General features: G+C 36.6%; 1 protein-coding gene across 1 annotated transcript in view; it reads right to left on the reverse strand.

Annotated features, from left to right (window-relative positions):
• Positions 1 to 11,868: 11,868 nt before the first annotated feature.
• rtn4r (reticulon 4 receptor) overlaps positions 11,869 to 18,812 on the reverse strand; it is a 50,857-nt gene continuing 43,913 nt past the window's right edge. Inside the window, exon 2 of the mRNA XM_017434706.3 lies at positions 11,869 to 13,896. Coding sequence (XP_017290195.1) covers positions 12,515 to 13,896 — 1,382 coding nt within the window. The 3' untranslated portion in view covers positions 11,869 to 12,514. The remainder of the gene's footprint in view (positions 13,897 to 18,812) is intronic.

An 18,812-nucleotide genomic window follows, 5' to 3' on the forward strand; every position in this document is an offset into this window, starting at 1 on the left:
GTATGTTTTTTATGAGTAATTGTCTGTTTGCTTGTTTGTTTTATTTTATATATCTTTTCTCGAAGAGAAGAGATTTTGAAAAAGACATGATTAAAAAAAACTAAGCTAAATGTATGCCTGAGCAAAAAAAATTATATAAATCTTTTGCAAAGAGTATTACTTCACAAAAAAAAGAAGTTATGTTTAATGTTGCCAACACCACCCTGAGGTCAACTGATCAAGGACCGTTTATCTGTTTTTAAATCAAGGTTAAAACTAAAGGTGACAGAACCGTCAAATGCTTTGAATCAAATTCAACAGCTTTTTTAGTGTGGTGATAGCAGTGGTTGTAGATAAACTACATAATTTAGAAAGAGAACATCATAGTTACACTGATTACATTTTAAGTGATTACTTTTACACTGCATGCAGGTGGTAGTTTTGCATATTTTTTGTTTATTCATTTCTTAGTTTGTTTTTATTTTTTTCTCTTTCCCTTAGGCCTTCTAAAATATTTTAATGTGTATATAGAGTAGAAGAAACTAAAGAAAAACATGCTACTATAAGGAGAAACTCTGGCTGTGAAGTGATATACTGCATATCAGTCCATACAGACCTCTCAGATTACGCTTTTTAATCACATAGCCACACCAGCCGGGCATTATGTGGTGGATCACATTGCAGTGACGAAGCATTACATTAGGACTTCAATTGCATTGGATATTCCATCACTAAAATTCCCCATGGCTGTCCAGAAGCACTCTCTGTTGCTGGGTTTATCATAACAGCTTGAGTCTAGATGACCCGCCAGATGTTTGTAATCTCACACCGAGAAGCTTGTGGCTGGGGTCATGATCAGATAAGGGCACATAGGCAGAGATTATAAACAGTGACAGTGGGGAAAAGGCTATAGATTCCACTGTAATCGCTGATATTTGATGGATGTCCTCTTTCACACTGCGATCGGAGGCTCGTCTGCGTAAACCCAAACCCAATAACTGACATGTATGCCTGTTTATTTCCCACCATCTAAAAAAAAAGCTACCCTGTGAATCGAGCAAATAAATTCAGAGCTCACACAGAAGGCACAAGCTCATTTCTTTTGCCTACTTTGTAAGGCCCCATTGAGAGTGTATGGTTGTGTGGGCAGGTTAATGATACCATCTTGAGAGTAGTTCTTAATCACGAACAGACTGATGAGCTGGGTTGGGCTGGAGATATTCAACAATAAAGAGGATCACTGGTCGCTTCTTCCTGTGTCCCTCCATCTATTTCTCTTCTCCTTATTTTCCTGTTTTCTTTATTGTTTACCCCACAATCTGAAGAGATTTCTCCAAACGTGTGATGAAATATTAATATATATATCATCACACGTTAATCTATATCTATATATAGATATATATAGCAGGAAATGTGCAAAACTGGCCACAAAACTGGCTTAAAAAAGTAAAACTTAAAGTGATGCCTAATTAGAGTTTTGAAAAACACATGTCCTCTAATCATAAAAAAAAATAATTGTTAATTAAAAAAGGGAATTATGCAATCAGGTTTTTATGTTTTGTGATTTTTTCCAGCCCTGCAGTGCTTTGAACAAAATACTTTTTATACCTCCACAGTACTGAAACATGTTTCACTCCATTAGAGAGTGAAAATTGGAACCATGAAAGTGTAAAGAATTGGACATCAGTCCTCCTAAGCCCCTGAGGTACATCAAGAAATGTTGGCTTGCCAGGCTCTCCCTGTTAAGAGCATGTTCTGTCTGTGAAGATGGCTTAACAGCAGAGAGTACATTAATGCAACATGTTACTCCATTCTGGCAAAGTCCAGGAGTTATATTTGACTTTCTCACATGTGGGGCCATATGTCAGCAGGTCTCAATAAAAAGACTTGCACCTTTTGATCCTTTAGTTTATTCAAAGAGTTGATGATATGTTATTATATAAGAGAGTTTAGGAACAAAAGTGAGCAATTGTTTAACTTTATTGTTATTATTAATATTGGTGTTCCGCAGAGCAGTAGGTAGAGCTATCGCCTCACAGCAAGAAGTTTGCAGGTACAAAAGCTGGCCTCAGCCTTTCTGTGTGGAGATTGCATGTTATTCTTATGCACGTGTGGGTTTTCTCCTGGTACTCTGGTTTCCTCCCACAGACCAAAAACATGCATATTAGGTTAATTGGCAACTCTAAATTACATGTGTATGTGTAAATGATTATCTGTCTGGTTTTTCTCTGCATGGCCCTCTGGTGGACTGCTGTCCTGTCCATGGTGTACTCTGCTTTTCGCCCAACAATCACTGAAAATAGGCTCCAGCTCCCTGTGACCCTGCATGGAAAAGAAGGTGAAGAAAATTAATGAATGGATTATTGCTATTAGTAGTAGTGATTAATTATGTATTTCTCTGCTTCTCTGCTGTTTCGCCTCATTATTTAGTCTTTAAAATTGACGCAATGTTCTTGTGAATATGTCTAATTCACACTTTATTTAGAACTTTTCATACAGTAATATGTAACATAAAATGTTTTACAGCAGATAAAAACAACAACATCTAACAAACCAAATAAAAAAAAAATAAGATAGCTACAAGTTGGAAAATAATTAAACAAAGAAGGGACTGAAAGGACTAAGGAAATGCAATTTAATTATTAAAGAAACACTAAATGTTATTATTAAAGCTGTGAACGTTATATAGTATTGCCTTATCATGAACACTTTTCATCAGCCAAAATTATCGAAGAAACTGTGTTTCAGGAATTAGTGAGGGTATGGCTTTTTTTTCCTTCTTTTTTCGCCTTTTCTTTCGAAATCCTAAATGTCAGCCATACAGTAGCATCACATTTGTCCTTGGAAATGCACCTGGTGTCTTTCTGATGCTGGTGTGTTTTATCAAGTAGTGAAACATCAGAGGTTTTGCAGATCAACGCATCTCTAGATCCTTCACAAGGTAAAACCACATACCATGCAGAGCATCCGTGACTCTTGTAGTTATAAGCCCCTTCTTAAAAGGTCAAACCCAGTAAACCAGAATCTTATTTTGACATATAACCTCCGTCTTAGAGGAATTCATTAAATAGTTCTGAATAAAACCTAGCACAAACCAATGATTCTGCATGGACTGGCACCCTCTGCTCTCTAACACACAGTAGGCAATGATTACGAGTTTCTACAACTATTTTCTTAACTTTGAGTGCTACAAAAACCTCATGACTTACAGGTCATTCAGTGTCTTATAACTATACTTGTTCAAATATATGTGACCTGTGCTAGCAAAATGAAAGAGCACAGGCTGCAGTGCAAAATAAAATATAATAATACGTTTTTTTTAACAGGTATTTTTCAGAAATAATCCTTTGTCTTGTAACCTGTACAACTTTCTTTAAAACTGACAATTTTTTTCTCTGCTGGCTGCCCTTCATATGATGGTTGGCATCACTGTGAAACTTGGGTATTTTCATTTTTAGTATCATTCAGACCAATAAAAACTGAGTTTTCAACCTAGCACAAAACTAGCTCGCTGCTAGCCAGGTAGGAAATTCTCAAATTTCAGCAACTATCTCTGAGGCTTTTGTGAGAATTTCAAAAAAACAATAGCTCAATCTTGAAAATTTTCATTGTAACTTTTTTTGCCAACACAGGTCACAATTATGAAAAGTTACATTTTCATCTCCTGTCTACTATTGGCATACAACTCCAAAATACACTTAATAGCTATCTGTCATGGCATAATAACAAGCAGAAAAAAATCATTTAGATTTCATAGTTTTCATGTTGAACTCTACATTTCTGTGTGAAATCCAATTCTGTGTGGCTTACTGGGGGTCTTGATGACCAGTCTTTGTGTTTGATGCACAAAACCACCCAACAATATCAACAAAAAATAATGCTCTGAGGTAAAAAAAAAAAAATGAAAGAAAAAAAAAACAACCTGATAAAAGCAAATATGTTCATTCAGAGTCATTTGTGTTTTATTCCTGTGTGTATGAACCACTTAAAATGCTGGTGGGTGTTTTTCAGTGGGCCCAGTGTGGGTTCTGCTGTCAGACTGTGGACATTTGGGTTGGAGCAGATTACTGGACTCTGTGCTGCTGGCCTTGTAGTGATAACCACACATCAGCACAGATCTCCACATGAATTGGCATAGAAATGGGTAATATGAAAAGCCCTGAATAGTACACTGTGTGTGTTCATGTGTGTGTAATAGTGAGCATGTGTATAAGGGTAGCTTCATTCTTTTTAATCATATTAAGTCGGATCATTAGATGGACCCATTTACACAGTGCTTTCATGAGGTGTGCAGGACCAAATCCTATTGGATGTCAGCCTAATCTACTGTACAAGCTCTGCAGGCTGTAGCTGCAGCTTTAGTGGGGACTTGATGTCCCTCAACTCATGCCCAGATATGAACATAAATGCTGCATTCTTTTTTTTTTTTTTTTTCAAAAACAAATTGCCACTCTACATTCCTAAATCCTGACATATCTGGGAAATAATGAGCAGCTCAGCTCACATAAATGGTTCAAAAGATTATCACTGTGTGAGTTATACAACTTACCTTTGTCCTAATAAAGGTCAGATGGTTTAACATTGATCAGACTGCGGAAATAACAAGTTTAAAGTCTTGGTGTCAATCAGTTAGGACTGTCCTCTGAAACAAAGGTCCTAAGTAAGCTATCTCAAATCTTAATTTTATTAAATTTATCTTAGTATTGCTTAAAGGATTACATATTACCTGCTGCCATTCATGCCATACCTTTAGCCTAAGGTCATCTATTATTGCAAAATATATAAAAAAAACAAATGTTTAGCAGTTTTGTTCAAACCTTGAAAATACCTTTATGTGCAAACTCATGCTGTATTGTATTTTGAATGACTGTCAACCACTACCACATCATTTTTCAGCTCAATATATGTAAAATTCACTGAGTTGCAGCCATTTTTGTTCAGGCTAATGTTGGCTAGTTGTGGGGATCACCTTGAACTAGACTGATTCTAAACATTAATCATTTGTAAATGTGCATCCAATCATTACTTTCAGATGGTTAATTCCATGAGTTAATGCTAAGGTTTTACACAAAGGTAGAGTACGTGTTGTGAATGACTTTCAGCTACAATCACATCATAATTTAGGTCAGTATCCATAAAATAGGTTGAGGAATAACTCATTTAGTGTTAGCTAAAATTGCTTTGCTGCAGTGGCCATCTTGAATCAGATTGAATCCAAATTTTAATCAGTTGTAGATTTTGACCCAATGATTAGTTTCTAAAATTTCTTTGAATCTATTCAGGGATTCATGAGATATTTGTCCTATGGCACAGACAAACACACATGCACCCAGACACAGGCAAAATCAGTATCGCTCCACCTTTGCCTTTGGTGGTAGGCAATACTGAAATATATTTAAGAGAATATTGTTCATGTTTCTATTTAATGCAGTCTACATTCTGCATTATTTCATTGTTATATGAATCTTGTCATAGTTTCATGAATCTGACCTTTCCTGGACAGAAAAAAAGCCTTATTTCCAGCCCACTCCGATCTAAAAGGCTTAAAGATTATTCTTCTGCTGCACTTCATGCTATTTTACAGCACTACTGGTAAAAATAGAACCGTGATCCTCATCATTTAAAAGAGGATCAGGAAGAAAGTCCTGCTGATGTGACCTTTTGAGTGCGCTCTGGGGGCTAACACCAATACAGTGACAGTTCTGAAGTTGGCTCATGAGACCATTTAAGCAGGTCTACGGCTGTGGAATTTCAACAACCAGTTCAGTAATACTGCATGGATTTTAAAATGCTCTTGTTTGTTGAAAGATTCCACATTGTTCCACAGTGTCGGATATTTAAACTAGCAATAATTCTAGATGTGATACAGGCTAAACTCATTTCTGGTTGAAATGCTCTTTGAGAGGATTTCACAATCTTCATTTAAAGCTATTTTTCTCTGAATATTGAATGGGAAATTTTCAACTGAGGTCATTTACAGCTGCAATTAAAAGCCTAGCAATCCTTGAAGGAATGCATATTGATCTCACATGATCTGTTTACTGTTGGAATATGTATTGTGAATGACTGTCAGCTACTACCATGTCAAATTTTAGCTTAATGTCTTTAACCTCCTGAAGCCCTCGTAACAGAGGAGAGGAAGAGAAGCCCTTGTAACTTCAGGTCCATTTGACCCAAAGGCCACGGGAGGGGTATAATTGACTGAGTGATTGATTTTCTAAGGTCAGTTGGCTGTGGTAGCCATCTTGAACTGTGTTGAGTCCAAAAGTTAATCAACTGTAGATGTCAACCCAGTGATTACTTTCTGAAAGTTTCATCAAAATTTGTTCAGTTGTTCATGAGATATTTTCCTAATGGTACAGACAAATTAACACACACGCACACAAACATTGATCCACCTTTGCCTTTGGTAGATATTAATTGATTAATATTACAGAAACTGTGGCAGGATCTGAGCTGAGTTTTACATTTCTAATGCAGCACTTCTTAAAATAGTGCTTTGAAGTAAGGTTTGTCTCATGCAAACAAATGTAAATGCTAAAGTTACTCACGATTTGATGCATCATATTCTTGCATCAATTAGATATGATGCATTAGTATCAACAAAATACTCTTATTAAGAAGGACAAAGTTTAACATAGAATGCACATAAGAAAATGTCAAGGAATAAAAAAGATCTTTGCAGTTTTTCAGCGAGAAATATATTTTTTTGCACTGTAGCACAATTTAACTGAGCAGATCTATTAGGATAAAAAGCTAATTAGTCTTTTACAACTCTTTGATTATTTGCAAAAAATTTTGCTAAATTTTCATGCTTTGTTTAAAAAAGAAATCAGTTTTTAATTGTCCTGAAATACCACAATTTTAATGGTTAATGTTGTCCAAAGGGATATTTCCCAAATGACTTGTCCAGCCATGAAATGCAACAGGTAAACACTGCTGGAGAGTGAATGATATGGACAGTAAAAGCCTGCTATAGGTGGAGAACTGGCGAGAGATTTGATAGAAATGGTATGTGATAGTGTTTGAGCTTTTAGTATGCAGATCAAGAAGCAAACTCTTTTAGCCCCTCTGTCCAAGTCCTCTGCAGCGCACGCTCTTAACTTTCTCATATAAGCCTTTGCCTCAAGCCATGAAATCAAATATTTCAGTCACATTTACCAAAGCTGAGAAAAAAAAACACACAAAAAACGCCTTATTACTTATGATCAAAGGTTGTGATTTTCTGGAGGAGACACAGAGCGTCTGCAAGAATTTGCATTTGAGTTGAACCAGGTCATTTCCAGTGGATAAATAGCCATTCGGAAACAGGAATAGATGTGTTGTTTTTGCTGCTTTTAAAGGGCCAGTCCAGCAAAATTTGCAGTAATGTTCTGTCAGTTTTCAGTAGGCAGTACCTTATCAGCTGTGACATCAGTCATAAAGCACAGAGTATGAAGAAATATACAAGAGTCTTCCTCCAGGCTAGCCAAAAAAGTGCCAGTTTTTTGTTGTATTTCAGGCTTATGAAATAACTCTCTAAAAAATGACATGCTGGTGTGAAAGTATGCTACATTAGCTAATATTAGACCTACATCTTGGCATGACACCATTTGTTTAGTTACAAACTAAATACATTCAAGTACTAACACGGATGAAAACTGCTAAACACATGAAAAAAAAAACTAAAACATAAATTTGCCAAAAAAAGTGTTTGACTTCTGTTTTAAAAATCTTTAAAGGCTATAGAAAAAAAAAAACATATCCATAAAGTTGTAGTTTTCCAAACCCATTCGCCTTAATTTAAAAATAAATAAATAAATAAATAAACAAACTGCCATGAGGGTCAACATATCTGAAAACTTTATCCTAAACAGCAATTAAACAGTAAAATAAAAACTTACTGTTCTTAGAAGTGAATAGCAGTTTCTTCAATGAAACATAAAAAAGTTCACATTGGCTTAAAATGTAAATGCGGGTGTTAGAGGAGAATTTAAACTATCATGTTACTTGTATGATCAAAGCATGATTCTCTAACATTTCTGCAGCAGAGTGTAAGAAAAAGCAAAATTTACAGATTATGGTTTGCAGATAAATGTTTTCAGTCAGAGTTTTTTCCATTGCCTACAGTCATTATTTATTGCTAATCTGTGCTGCATCGTTTCCTTAAATCAGTGAAAAGGTTACACACACCTAGATACGTTCTGACTGCTGAAGGGTGGGTCGCAGTGTTTGCACTGTCTGATTAGAAAGTTCCTAACTTGAAAAAGAGGCCTGCAGGCTCAGGTCATTAGGTTGCTTGTAGGCTCTGTTAAATGGAGTTGTGGCCCCAGCAAGACAGGGTTATCAGACCTCACAGCATCTGCTGGAAACTTTAGGTGCTTGTAAAAAGACTGGGGTTAATGGGTTTCTGGTCCTCTTGGTGAACGGCCAATAGAGAGAGCGCTCTAAAAATGTAGCTGGGTCGACAAGACACCCCATGTCTGTGCTGTTAATGTTGGAATTACTTTTCTGTTTTTTCTTTTTCTTTTGGTTTCTTACCTTATGGAAGGCATCCTCGGTCTGGTCCTTTTGTGTTCATGTCGCTCCTCTCTTTTTTGTCGGCTCCCAAACGGTCAGTTCAGATAGTCACCCACTGTGAGCCTGATTCTGTTGGAGACTGAAGGTTGATTTTAGTAAAAAAGATTTTTCCCCACCATGTTGCCCACAGCCCTGTTCATGCTCAAGACACAGGATTTAATCAAGGTGAATGTTTGATGCAATGTGTTGGTTTCCTTGGCTGTAAAAACATTTCCAGATTTTGATTACCTTTGAGTAATAAACAGTAAATTTTACTGTATTGACACTGACTATAAATAATTGGACTGAACTAGAATTAATTCAAGAAACATACTAAGCTAATTCTATTTTTTCATACATTTAAGAGCTATGTTACAAGACACCTCTTGGAAAGAGTATATTTCACTTTCTTTAGCTTCATCAAGGAAAAATACCAATCATAACTTACTTTGACATGTATGAAATAGTATTTTATTCCAAAAAGTTGATTCCTAAACAAAACATTGGCTCCAAACTTGGCATATAGATGGATCGATAAGGCATCTCTCAGATCCTGTGTCAGCTCTTTGTAAGATTTTGCCCTTTTCTTAAGGATACAATTTTCAGATACTGATCATCTGTTGTACAAAGTAGTTTAGACCTAACACTGTTTTTCCTTCTGTCCTCCATTTGTCTAGTTTACTCTTTTTATGTTTTTCTTTAGGAACACAGAACAACATGTAGATGAGATATGGCAATCATTTGTCTCATTGATCTGCACCGTAAAAAGAGTTATGTGGTAAAGAAAATTGCCAACATTCATTAAAAAGCTTTGATAGACCTTCAAAAACAGGGATTTAACCATATTTTTCTTCTTCTTTAACAGAAAAAATCTCAAAAAACAGAATGAATTTAGAATAAACACCTAAACACCTAGCAAAAAGGTCACTAGACAATTAAAAAAATGACCTTGGAACAAAACAATATAAAAATTTTATTTATTAAAAAGAGTGCTTGAGTGATATACTAAGATTCATGTATACATTTATCTTGTTTTAATGTTTTATATTTTTATTAACTTACTCCATGTAGGAACAAAAAAGGGCATTAAACCAAAGAAATGAGGCACTAATGGTGTTTCATCAATAATATATTGAGAAATAATACAAATGCAACAGATGGATCTGCTAAATAGATTTTAAAATGTCAGATAATCTATATAGGTGCTTTTAGAACTGCTAATCCTTTATTTGTTTTCTTAACTTTCATCTTGTCTCTGTGCTTTGTATAGCATCCATCTTGCTTACAGTACAAAAAAGTTTAGTGGAAAGATTTCATTAGCCCTGCGATGCACATGACAGTCATTTTAACATAATGTGGGATTCAGATAGGGACTTTTTATTTCATTATATTGTGAACAGATTTGCATAAGAGCTCTGAATGAGTCATACACAATTACTGCCATCCTTTAAGCCTGCAGCTGCTGCATAAGCGGGGGTAGGAGAGATGTGTTGATTATCCCTGTTGATTTCTTCAAGATCAGTTTCCTCAGGTCCCCTTCAATCTTGTTACATCCCATGGTTAATTGACAACATCAGAAAGCTTCAGGCATTTGTGGAGACCCTGACTACTAAAGTGTTCTCTTTTAGAAAGATAAACGGAGGGATGTTGACAAGACCTCGCCATAACTTGGGGCAGATCATAACTTAACATTAGCTTGGCCGGTGAACACCCCAGAGTGGATCGCTTTCAGGCAATGTGCCCCAGAGTTGCGTAAGTTCAAAGCATTTATATGTGCTCAAATATTTTATACTGGATTTCAGATCTGAGGAACTTATTACAGTTTTTAATGCCTGGAGGGTCTATGCTGCTCTGAAAGGCAATGTTGTGATCAGAGGTGTCATTTAAAAAAAGAAGTCATATCTATATGATTTTCATAGACTACTATAAAAGATGGAGTGCAGTTTGTAAGACATAACACTGGCTCTAATCGTATTCTGAATCTTATTAAACTGCCGGCGGCATTTCATTCAGCATCATCGTACTGCTTGTGCAGCACTAATTTTAAAACTTGTAAATACAGTCCGTGGATGGATGCTGACACTGGATGTTGATGTTGCTGAAAATTGCTAAATTACAGCATATTCACTGATTTCTTTGATCTTTTAGAAAATCTTAAAGTGTCGACCAAAAACACAAGCTGTAACTAACACAGATCAAAGAGGACTGCTAATGTGTCCTATTTTGAGGTGAGACTTTGACCAATATGAGATCAAAGATAAACAAGTTATCAAAGTACCTGGTAAAAAATGGATCAAAAGTTTCTGAAAAAAATCTGAATTTATCCAGTCTCCTAATTTTTACTTAGACTTCCCATCTCAAATGAAAGTTGGGACATTTATCATCTTCAATTCTGTGAATTTTGATGGAGAAAAACTTCACCAAAAAAAGTAATAAATCTCAAAATATTTCCAAAAAAACAAGACTGTAATCTGAGTCCTTCTTTCAGGAAGGACTCAGTATTTATTTCTGTTATTCCTAAATTTATATGCATGTTGAAAATTCTGAAATATTTTTACACATTAAAGACAATATTGCAGATACAAATTAATATTATTTAGTGTAGCCTTTCCACAACTCATATTAAAAGTAGATAAGTAATAGCATTATGCATAACACCTCTGTATCTATATTCACCTGGACGTCAAGATAAACATTTGTCTCACCTTAAACAGAAACCCTTCTCAGCCCTGTCTCCAAAAACTGAGCACTTTTGGGTGATGTTGGAAAAAGGAATGAAGTGACCTTCATTTCTATAGCAGCCAGAGGATTGTTCATGGTTTCTTATCATTTGTTATGGAAAGCGCTGCACTCAGTCTCCTCTCATGCAGAGACGTGAGCAAAAAAAATGAAAATGTCAGAAAGATACTCTAAAGGAACTTTAAAAAAAGCATTATTATTGTTTGTGAAAACACCAAGTGCTGAAAGAAATAACCTTATAATTTTCCTTATGCTTATACCAATATTTTAATGTGGACTTTTTAATGACATCAACACTATTTCCTTTCCAGAAGTGATTGTTATCTGTAAATGTTTTGTTTGTAAGTTTCATGATCCATCAGTCATTCTGTCTCTCATAAAGTTACTACATCTAAGAAAGAAAAATCCAAATGTTAAAAAAAATATTCTAAATTCTAAAAAAGTAAAATAAAGTGTAGCAAATCATCACAAATCAGAAAGTGAAGTGTTTGTGTTCGGTCTTTCTAAGAGAATTAGCACACAAAATAGAGAACATGTATGAAATAAGAACTTTTATTTATAATATATTCATACTTGTACACAAGTAAAATAAAATGCATATCTATGGTTCCATTGCAATCCCCTTGAACAAAATGACAGCATTTTTTTCTTTTTTTTTTTTGTAAAACGCTGCCCATATATCCTCTCTGTCATGAAAATAGAACTAAAATTCAGGGAGGTAAAACATTTGTTTTTATAAACATGAAAAATAAAACCAAATAAACAAAAACAGTACCCAACAAATGCATGTCTTTGACTAAATAACAAGGGGAGATTGGTTTTCTTCATGAAACAGACCAAAACATTCTTTGTGTGCTTTCTGTCTCTTATTTTCCTTGTATTGTTTTTTCTGAGTTTTTGTTTTTGTCTGTGCTTTTTTTTCCCTTTCACTGGTCTGTCTAAGCAGTAAAAGCTTTCGAGAGGGAAAAGGGAGGAGTCTCCAGAGTGTAGCTTAGACACAGTACAGTTGAGTACATAGAGAACAAACAATTTTGGGCACCGATTCAATATTTACATTAGATTTGTAGTGTTCTGTAAAGGCATCCATTTTGTTTATTGTACTCTTACATTTTCATTATTGTTTGTCTCCAACAATGTTGGGTCAACATGACTCCTCACTTTTCAGTCACTGCCTGTTGTGGATGTCACTGGATCTTCAGTATCATTGTCATTAGCTTCAACATTCTTGAGTTCTTTGTGCGAAATGTCGTCAGGAGTCCTAAGACATGGCTAGAGATATCCAGATCATGGGAATGATGAGAAAGTGCAGCATTTGCAAAGCAGAGCCTTGGCCTTTGACGCAGTGGGTGTCTGATTTGGGCTTTTTGGAACACTTCTTTATCTTTTTGTTTGATGCTGTAGATGATTCGGGATTCTCTATAAAATCAGGGTTTATGCTTCCCAAAGTCTTGTCCAGGTTATTGGACAAGGTTCCCAGTGGACCATCATTTTGCTTAATCTGAGTCTCATTTTTTGTTATTTCTTGCTGCTTGAATTTAGTCTTGGACATGTTTTCCTTTGCCTTAGGGGGATTGTTAGTGATTTGGCGACTTTTTCCAGAAAGAATAGAAGACTTGTCATTATCTCCAAGACAACACCTGGGAATGGTATTTCCCAAAGGGCTTTCAGTAGAAGGGAATTTTCCTGACTGTACTTTGGAACTGAAAAGATTGGTCTGAATTTGTGATGTTTCCACACAACCCTCCAAGTCTTCACTTTTTAGTAGTTTCAGGTCTCTTCCAGCCAAGAACTCAGGGACATTGCACTCCAACTCAGAGCTGGAACCTTTAAAACGTTTGAACCATTCCCATAAGGTCCTTGCGCGACAGTCACAGATCCACTGATTCCTATTTAAGCGTAAATACTGGAGGGAAACTAGTGGGTCCATAGTCTCCCCTGTCAAGACAGTAAGGTTGTTGAAGAACAAGAACAATGATTTTAGCTTGCCGAGATCACTAAAAGCTCTGGGTTGTACATAGATAACTCGGTTCTGGTGTAGCAAAAGTCGATCCAGGTTGATTAAGCCTCGAAACATGTCGTTGGTTACCATCTTGATCTTATTATTGTGCAGATAGAGATAGGTGAGGTTTGCAAGGTCCAGAAATGTGTCATCATGCAGCGTTAGGATGTTATTGTCCTGCAGATAAAGATATTGAAGAGAAAACATTCCTCTGAATACCCCAACAGGGAGCTCTGACAGGCCACACCTGTGCAGCTGGAGAGTGTGTAGCTTAGTTAAGCCCCGGAATGCTGTTGGGCTAATGGTGCGGAGGTTGCTGTTGTCTCCAATGTCCAGTTCCTCTAGTTTTTCCAAGCCATAAAAAGCCCCAGCTTCAATGTAGCTTATGTTGTTAGAGTAGAGCCAGAGAACAGTAAGATTGTGGCAAGAACTGAAGCTTGTGGACCTCACTATGGTCAGGCTGTTACTCTGAAGGAATATTCGTTGGCTCCGAACTGGGATCTCAGTTGGGATGGAAGACAGTTCTTGTTGTTGGCATGCTACTGTGGGCCTGGGCTCACTGTAGCACACACATTTAGCAGGGCAGCTGTCAGTCTGAGGCAATAGATTCAACCACATCACCAGGAAAAGGAGTCGCCCCCCTACAGAGACACACAAAAAAAGAAAAAAAAACACATCAAAGATCAGTTAATGATGCATTTGAATAATGAACATCACAAAAATATGTAGAAAAAGCTGAACTTGGTCAGAGCAAAATAAGCATATAACAAACAATCTTTCAAAACATGAAAAGCACATCATTTAGAGCATTTCAAATCATTGACAGTGTAAAGCAATACAAAACAACAAAAAAACAAAATTTTGTTGCAAGACCTGTAATGTTCAGCATGTAAAAACAGAATAATTAATCCACTTAATGATAGTCATTCAGAGCACATTTTAGGTATGATGTTATTTGGATCTAAAACAGCGGGGGCCCTAACTAATGTTGACACATTTAAGTTGGGTGGGTGGCTTTTATATGGAATTAACTTGATCTAATAAAGCAAACATAACTAATGGTGTTTCAATGCTCTTGAAGTTGACATTGAACCTGATGGTGGGAGTTAATGCCAAGCAAAGGGATTATTGGCTGAGACCAAGAAGGAAATCTGGTGCAGAGTTTCTACTGTACAGCCAAAACTAAAGATTATTATTATAATTTTTATTATTATTATTATTATTATTATTATTATTATTATTATTATTATTATTATTATTAGTAGTAGTAGTAGTAGTGGTAGTATTTTCGTCTAGTCAACATTCCATTCTTCTAAAAAATAAAATCTCAAACCCTCACAATGTTAATCATTTGACTTTAAAACCATAATGCACACTGCTACACCACTGGTTGACTAAGGCAATAAAACATATTTAATTTCCAAGAGCAGCATGATTTCAAGCTCTATGAGACATGTAGTGACAGTCAGAGCAAGGCTTGTGTATGTGTTTATTCTAACAGTATCCATATTTTTTTTTAGAAAAAGGCATACACCCCATTTGCTCATATTCATTATTTCTGCTTGTCCTTTGTTATGGTTTAGGTGAGCTTCTTAAACACAGCCATTATAACTGAAATGAGCTGGATAAGCATCCACAAAAGATCCTTATTGACATTACACTGTTGAGTGAAAAATGAAGGTTATCTACTGCTGCTGCATCCTTCATGTAGAGATGAAGGTGTCAGAGTGTCTCAAGTATGCCTGGTATCATCATATAATGGCAGGTACTCTCCAAATCTCCGAATCCTCTTCAGCTGCTGTCCTTACTGAAGATTTCCAATTTCTGCTTCCATACACATGTAGAAAATTCAGGGTTGCAAGCGTGACAGGTGGTGAGTGTGTGGAAAAATGCATGAGCCTTATTCATCTCTTCCTACATCCCCGCACAGCCCCTTCTCATTCCCCTGCAATGTGTTGTGGTGCAGCTCATCTCTGGACCTTGTTAAACGGAGCTCTGGTGTGGCCTGACAGCAGCCCTCTGCTGCACTTTCCCTCCAACCTCCCTGCTCAGCCGTCAGACTGCCACCGGAAAGCTGTCAAGACTTTCCACTCTTTCTGCATCGCAGCACTTTTCCCTCAGCACTGCCTAACAATAGCAATATTTTACCTCACTGCACGCTTTGTGTATCTCCACTGCCGACTTCTGTTTTTTTCCCTCTCTGCTGTCTGTTCATTAATAGGCTATTCCACCCAAACACTGCATGCCAAAGCACAGTTTCCTCTGCTCTCAGCATAATATGTCTTGTCTTTGTTTGCATCTGTTGAATGACAGCCTAATCCCCTGATGTCATCAACATCTTGCCAATATTTTTTTATTTATTAACCGCATCTTCACATTTGCGTCACACTGATGACGTTACCAGAAGGTACAAGAATAAATCTGTCAGTCATGGCATCTTCACTTTTAAGCTTTCAGTTTGTCACAGTCACATACCTGACATCATAACGTCACAGACAGATTCTTTACGGTTTACTCCACAGCCCCATATCCAGTTGAAGTTACATTTACACTGTTTGAGTTTAATAAGCTGCTTTTGCTCAAAACACACAACATGGCAAAGATGACACTATTTTGTCTAATGTTGGCAAAATTCACTACTTCTAGGTTTGTTTTTTAAACAATCTTCTATCTCCGGTGTCAAAATATGGCTTAAAGCAGCACCTTGTTGCTTTCATGCTTTCAGCAGCTTCTTTTCTTTAATAGACAACAGCACTTTTGCTGTTTGGAAACAGACAAGTGTCTTTTTTTTCTCTAGGTGTTTTACCATCTTTAGCTCCAACTACATATTCTAAGACACTTTTGTCAAGATAAGCTTATTTACAATACACAATATGGTTGGATAAACAGTATTTTTTGGCCCCATTGTCTGAGTAGTCAATAGAAATTTGCTAAAATGTATTTGACCACTCAAACACAGTACACAAGTGTTTGACATGCTTTCAGAGCAAACCGAACAACTCTCTATTAGGGATTTCAACTTTGACCTTCAGGAGAAACAAACAGGCATATATAAAGACATGCTGTTCATTAATGAATGTGCTCTTTGAATCAGGTTCCTCGTGAATATGAGATCTATAAACACATATGTTCTGGCTTTTGTTTTGCAGTCCTTTGCAGTCTTCTGTTCTGAAATATGCTATATTGAAATCTATTTTAAGATGTTGGCACATATGTTAGTGTTTAGAGAGATGTTTTGCTAACAGACAGACAAGGATGACAGCAATTATTGTCAAAGTTTTGAAACAAAAAAAAAAACTCAATATGTAGTGCTCAGAGAATGCGTTTGTGATGATGTTCAGCTACTGCCATACCAAATTAAAGCTCACTATCCAAAAAATAGCTGAGTTATAGTCATTTTTGTTGTTCTTAATGTTAGATGGCTCTGATGGCCATCCTAAATTGGATTAACTCCAAAAGGTAATCAGTTGTGACTATACATCCAATGATTAATCTAGCTAGTGGTTCATGAGATAGTATGCTAACAGACAAACACTTTTGACTCCAATAGTAAGTGGAAAAGTTTTAAAAACAGATTTCATGTGATAAATTTGTGATCAGAGTAAATATGGTTAATGACTGAGCTACTACCACACCAAATTTAAGATCAATATCTTTAAATTTGACTAAGTTATGAACCATTTTGTTGTTTGATAAGGTTGCTTAGCTGTGGCAGCCATCTTGAATGGGTCTGACTCTAAAGGTTAATCAGTTGTAGATGTGCAGCCAATGAGAGTTTCTTTAAAATCCATTCGGTGGTTTTATCTGGTACTTGCAAAGGAACAGAACACACATACAGGCAAAACCATCACTGCTGCTTTGCCTTCAGCGGCAAGCAGTAATAAGTGTGTTGGTTTGTGCAGGACATTAGCCCTGCTGAAGAGACACTGATTTTAGTCCCACAAGTGAAGATTGTCTCTGACCAATGATTGATCTGAACTTTGTTCACATTATTGTTTACCGTTAACTTAGTTCACTTGAGAATCTGGCTGAAGTGGTATCAACAAAAGCACGAAATATGTGTTGCTACCTAAAATGGAAAATCATAAAAAAGTGAGTAAAATGGAGCCATGTAATGTAGAGTTGTGCTCCACCATGTAATGGAAAAGGGCCATCTGGGTTCTCGCTAGTGATGCTTTTATAGCACTTACAGTAACAAGCAATGCTGTTATCAACTCTAAAAACAGGTCATCTGTCACTACAGCTGGGGACACAGTCCACATATTCATCTTTTTACTGACTACTGGTTGTGTGAGAGGTGAAGGTGCAGCTGGAGCTTAACCCAAACCACAGTAGAGAACATTCTTCAAAGTTAACTTCTGTTCATTTGGCACTGCAGTTGATAACTATAGGAAAAGGTTTGGTCAATTTGTTATTTATTAACACAAGTAATTTCTTTGGAAAAATAGATCATAAGCCAGAATAAAACTGTTCATCTATCCATTTTCTCAACCTGCTTTTCTTTGCAGGGTCGTGGGGAGCTGGTGCCCATCAGCAGCGGTCATTAGGCGAGAGGCGGGACAGGTCTAAGACAGGTCTCCAGTCCACCACAGGGTCACACAGAGACAAACAAGTCAAACAACCAGTCACACTCTCACTCACACCTACTGACAATTACACAACATAAATAAAACTTTGCTCTGTGGAGGGAAACCATGCAGTCATCATACCTGACATGTGAATGCATGCAGGTAAGACTTGTGCCATATTGGAAGTACAGTGCAAATATTTATGAAAACGTGCAGAATTCCAGATAAATGAGGGAAAACAACCAAGGAGTTTATTCAGATCACTGCAAAGACATTCTGCTACACTAAAGAGAAGAGTGTCTGCCTTAAGGAGAATTTATAGTCTTTGTGGTATCTCAAAGTATGACTTGTTCTTTTTTTATCATTTCAGATGTAATTTTTTTCAGAAGTTTAATTATCAAAAATAGGATTAACAATAACATAGTGCTGTAGATTGATAAAATCAACTAACTGTATCTTTAGTCCAAATGTAGTGGTGTCGCTGTCCCTGAGTAGACAATATTTTGTTGGAAAAACATAAAGATGTCAACATGAGTGGAATGAGTGGGTGCAGACAGCTTTGTTTACTCATCAGTGCATTGCTTAGCCAGATTCCTCACTCATTTGCATATGTCCCTGGCATGTCTAGATCTTTACACAAATGCTCAGTGCTTCTTTGTCTTATAGTTAAAATACAACACCCATTTAAATGGTTTTCCATGCTCTAAACCCCCCACAGCAAACACAGGAGGGCATGTTGGGACAGTGGATTCAGAAGGCCTTCGATTCATCACGGTGGCTTTACTTTGAAGGGCTGGGGATTGGGCAGAGACAGCTAACATGTCTTATCCCTTTGCCCAGACTGGAAGTGATGTCTCTGTCAGAGATGAATCACAGAGATTCTCCAGAGGGACCTCCTGGCCTCTTTCTGAAATTATACATAATTGTGTTGTTTCGAAGCAGGACGTCATTTAATATAGTGATAATTCCACTCTGTGAGGTCATGTATC

This window comes from Kryptolebias marmoratus, linkage group LG1 (assembly GCF_001649575.2).
Source record: "Kryptolebias marmoratus isolate JLee-2015 linkage group LG1, ASM164957v2, whole genome shotgun sequence".
NCBI classification, from domain to species: Eukaryota; Metazoa; Chordata; class Actinopteri; order Cyprinodontiformes; family Rivulidae; genus Kryptolebias; species Kryptolebias marmoratus.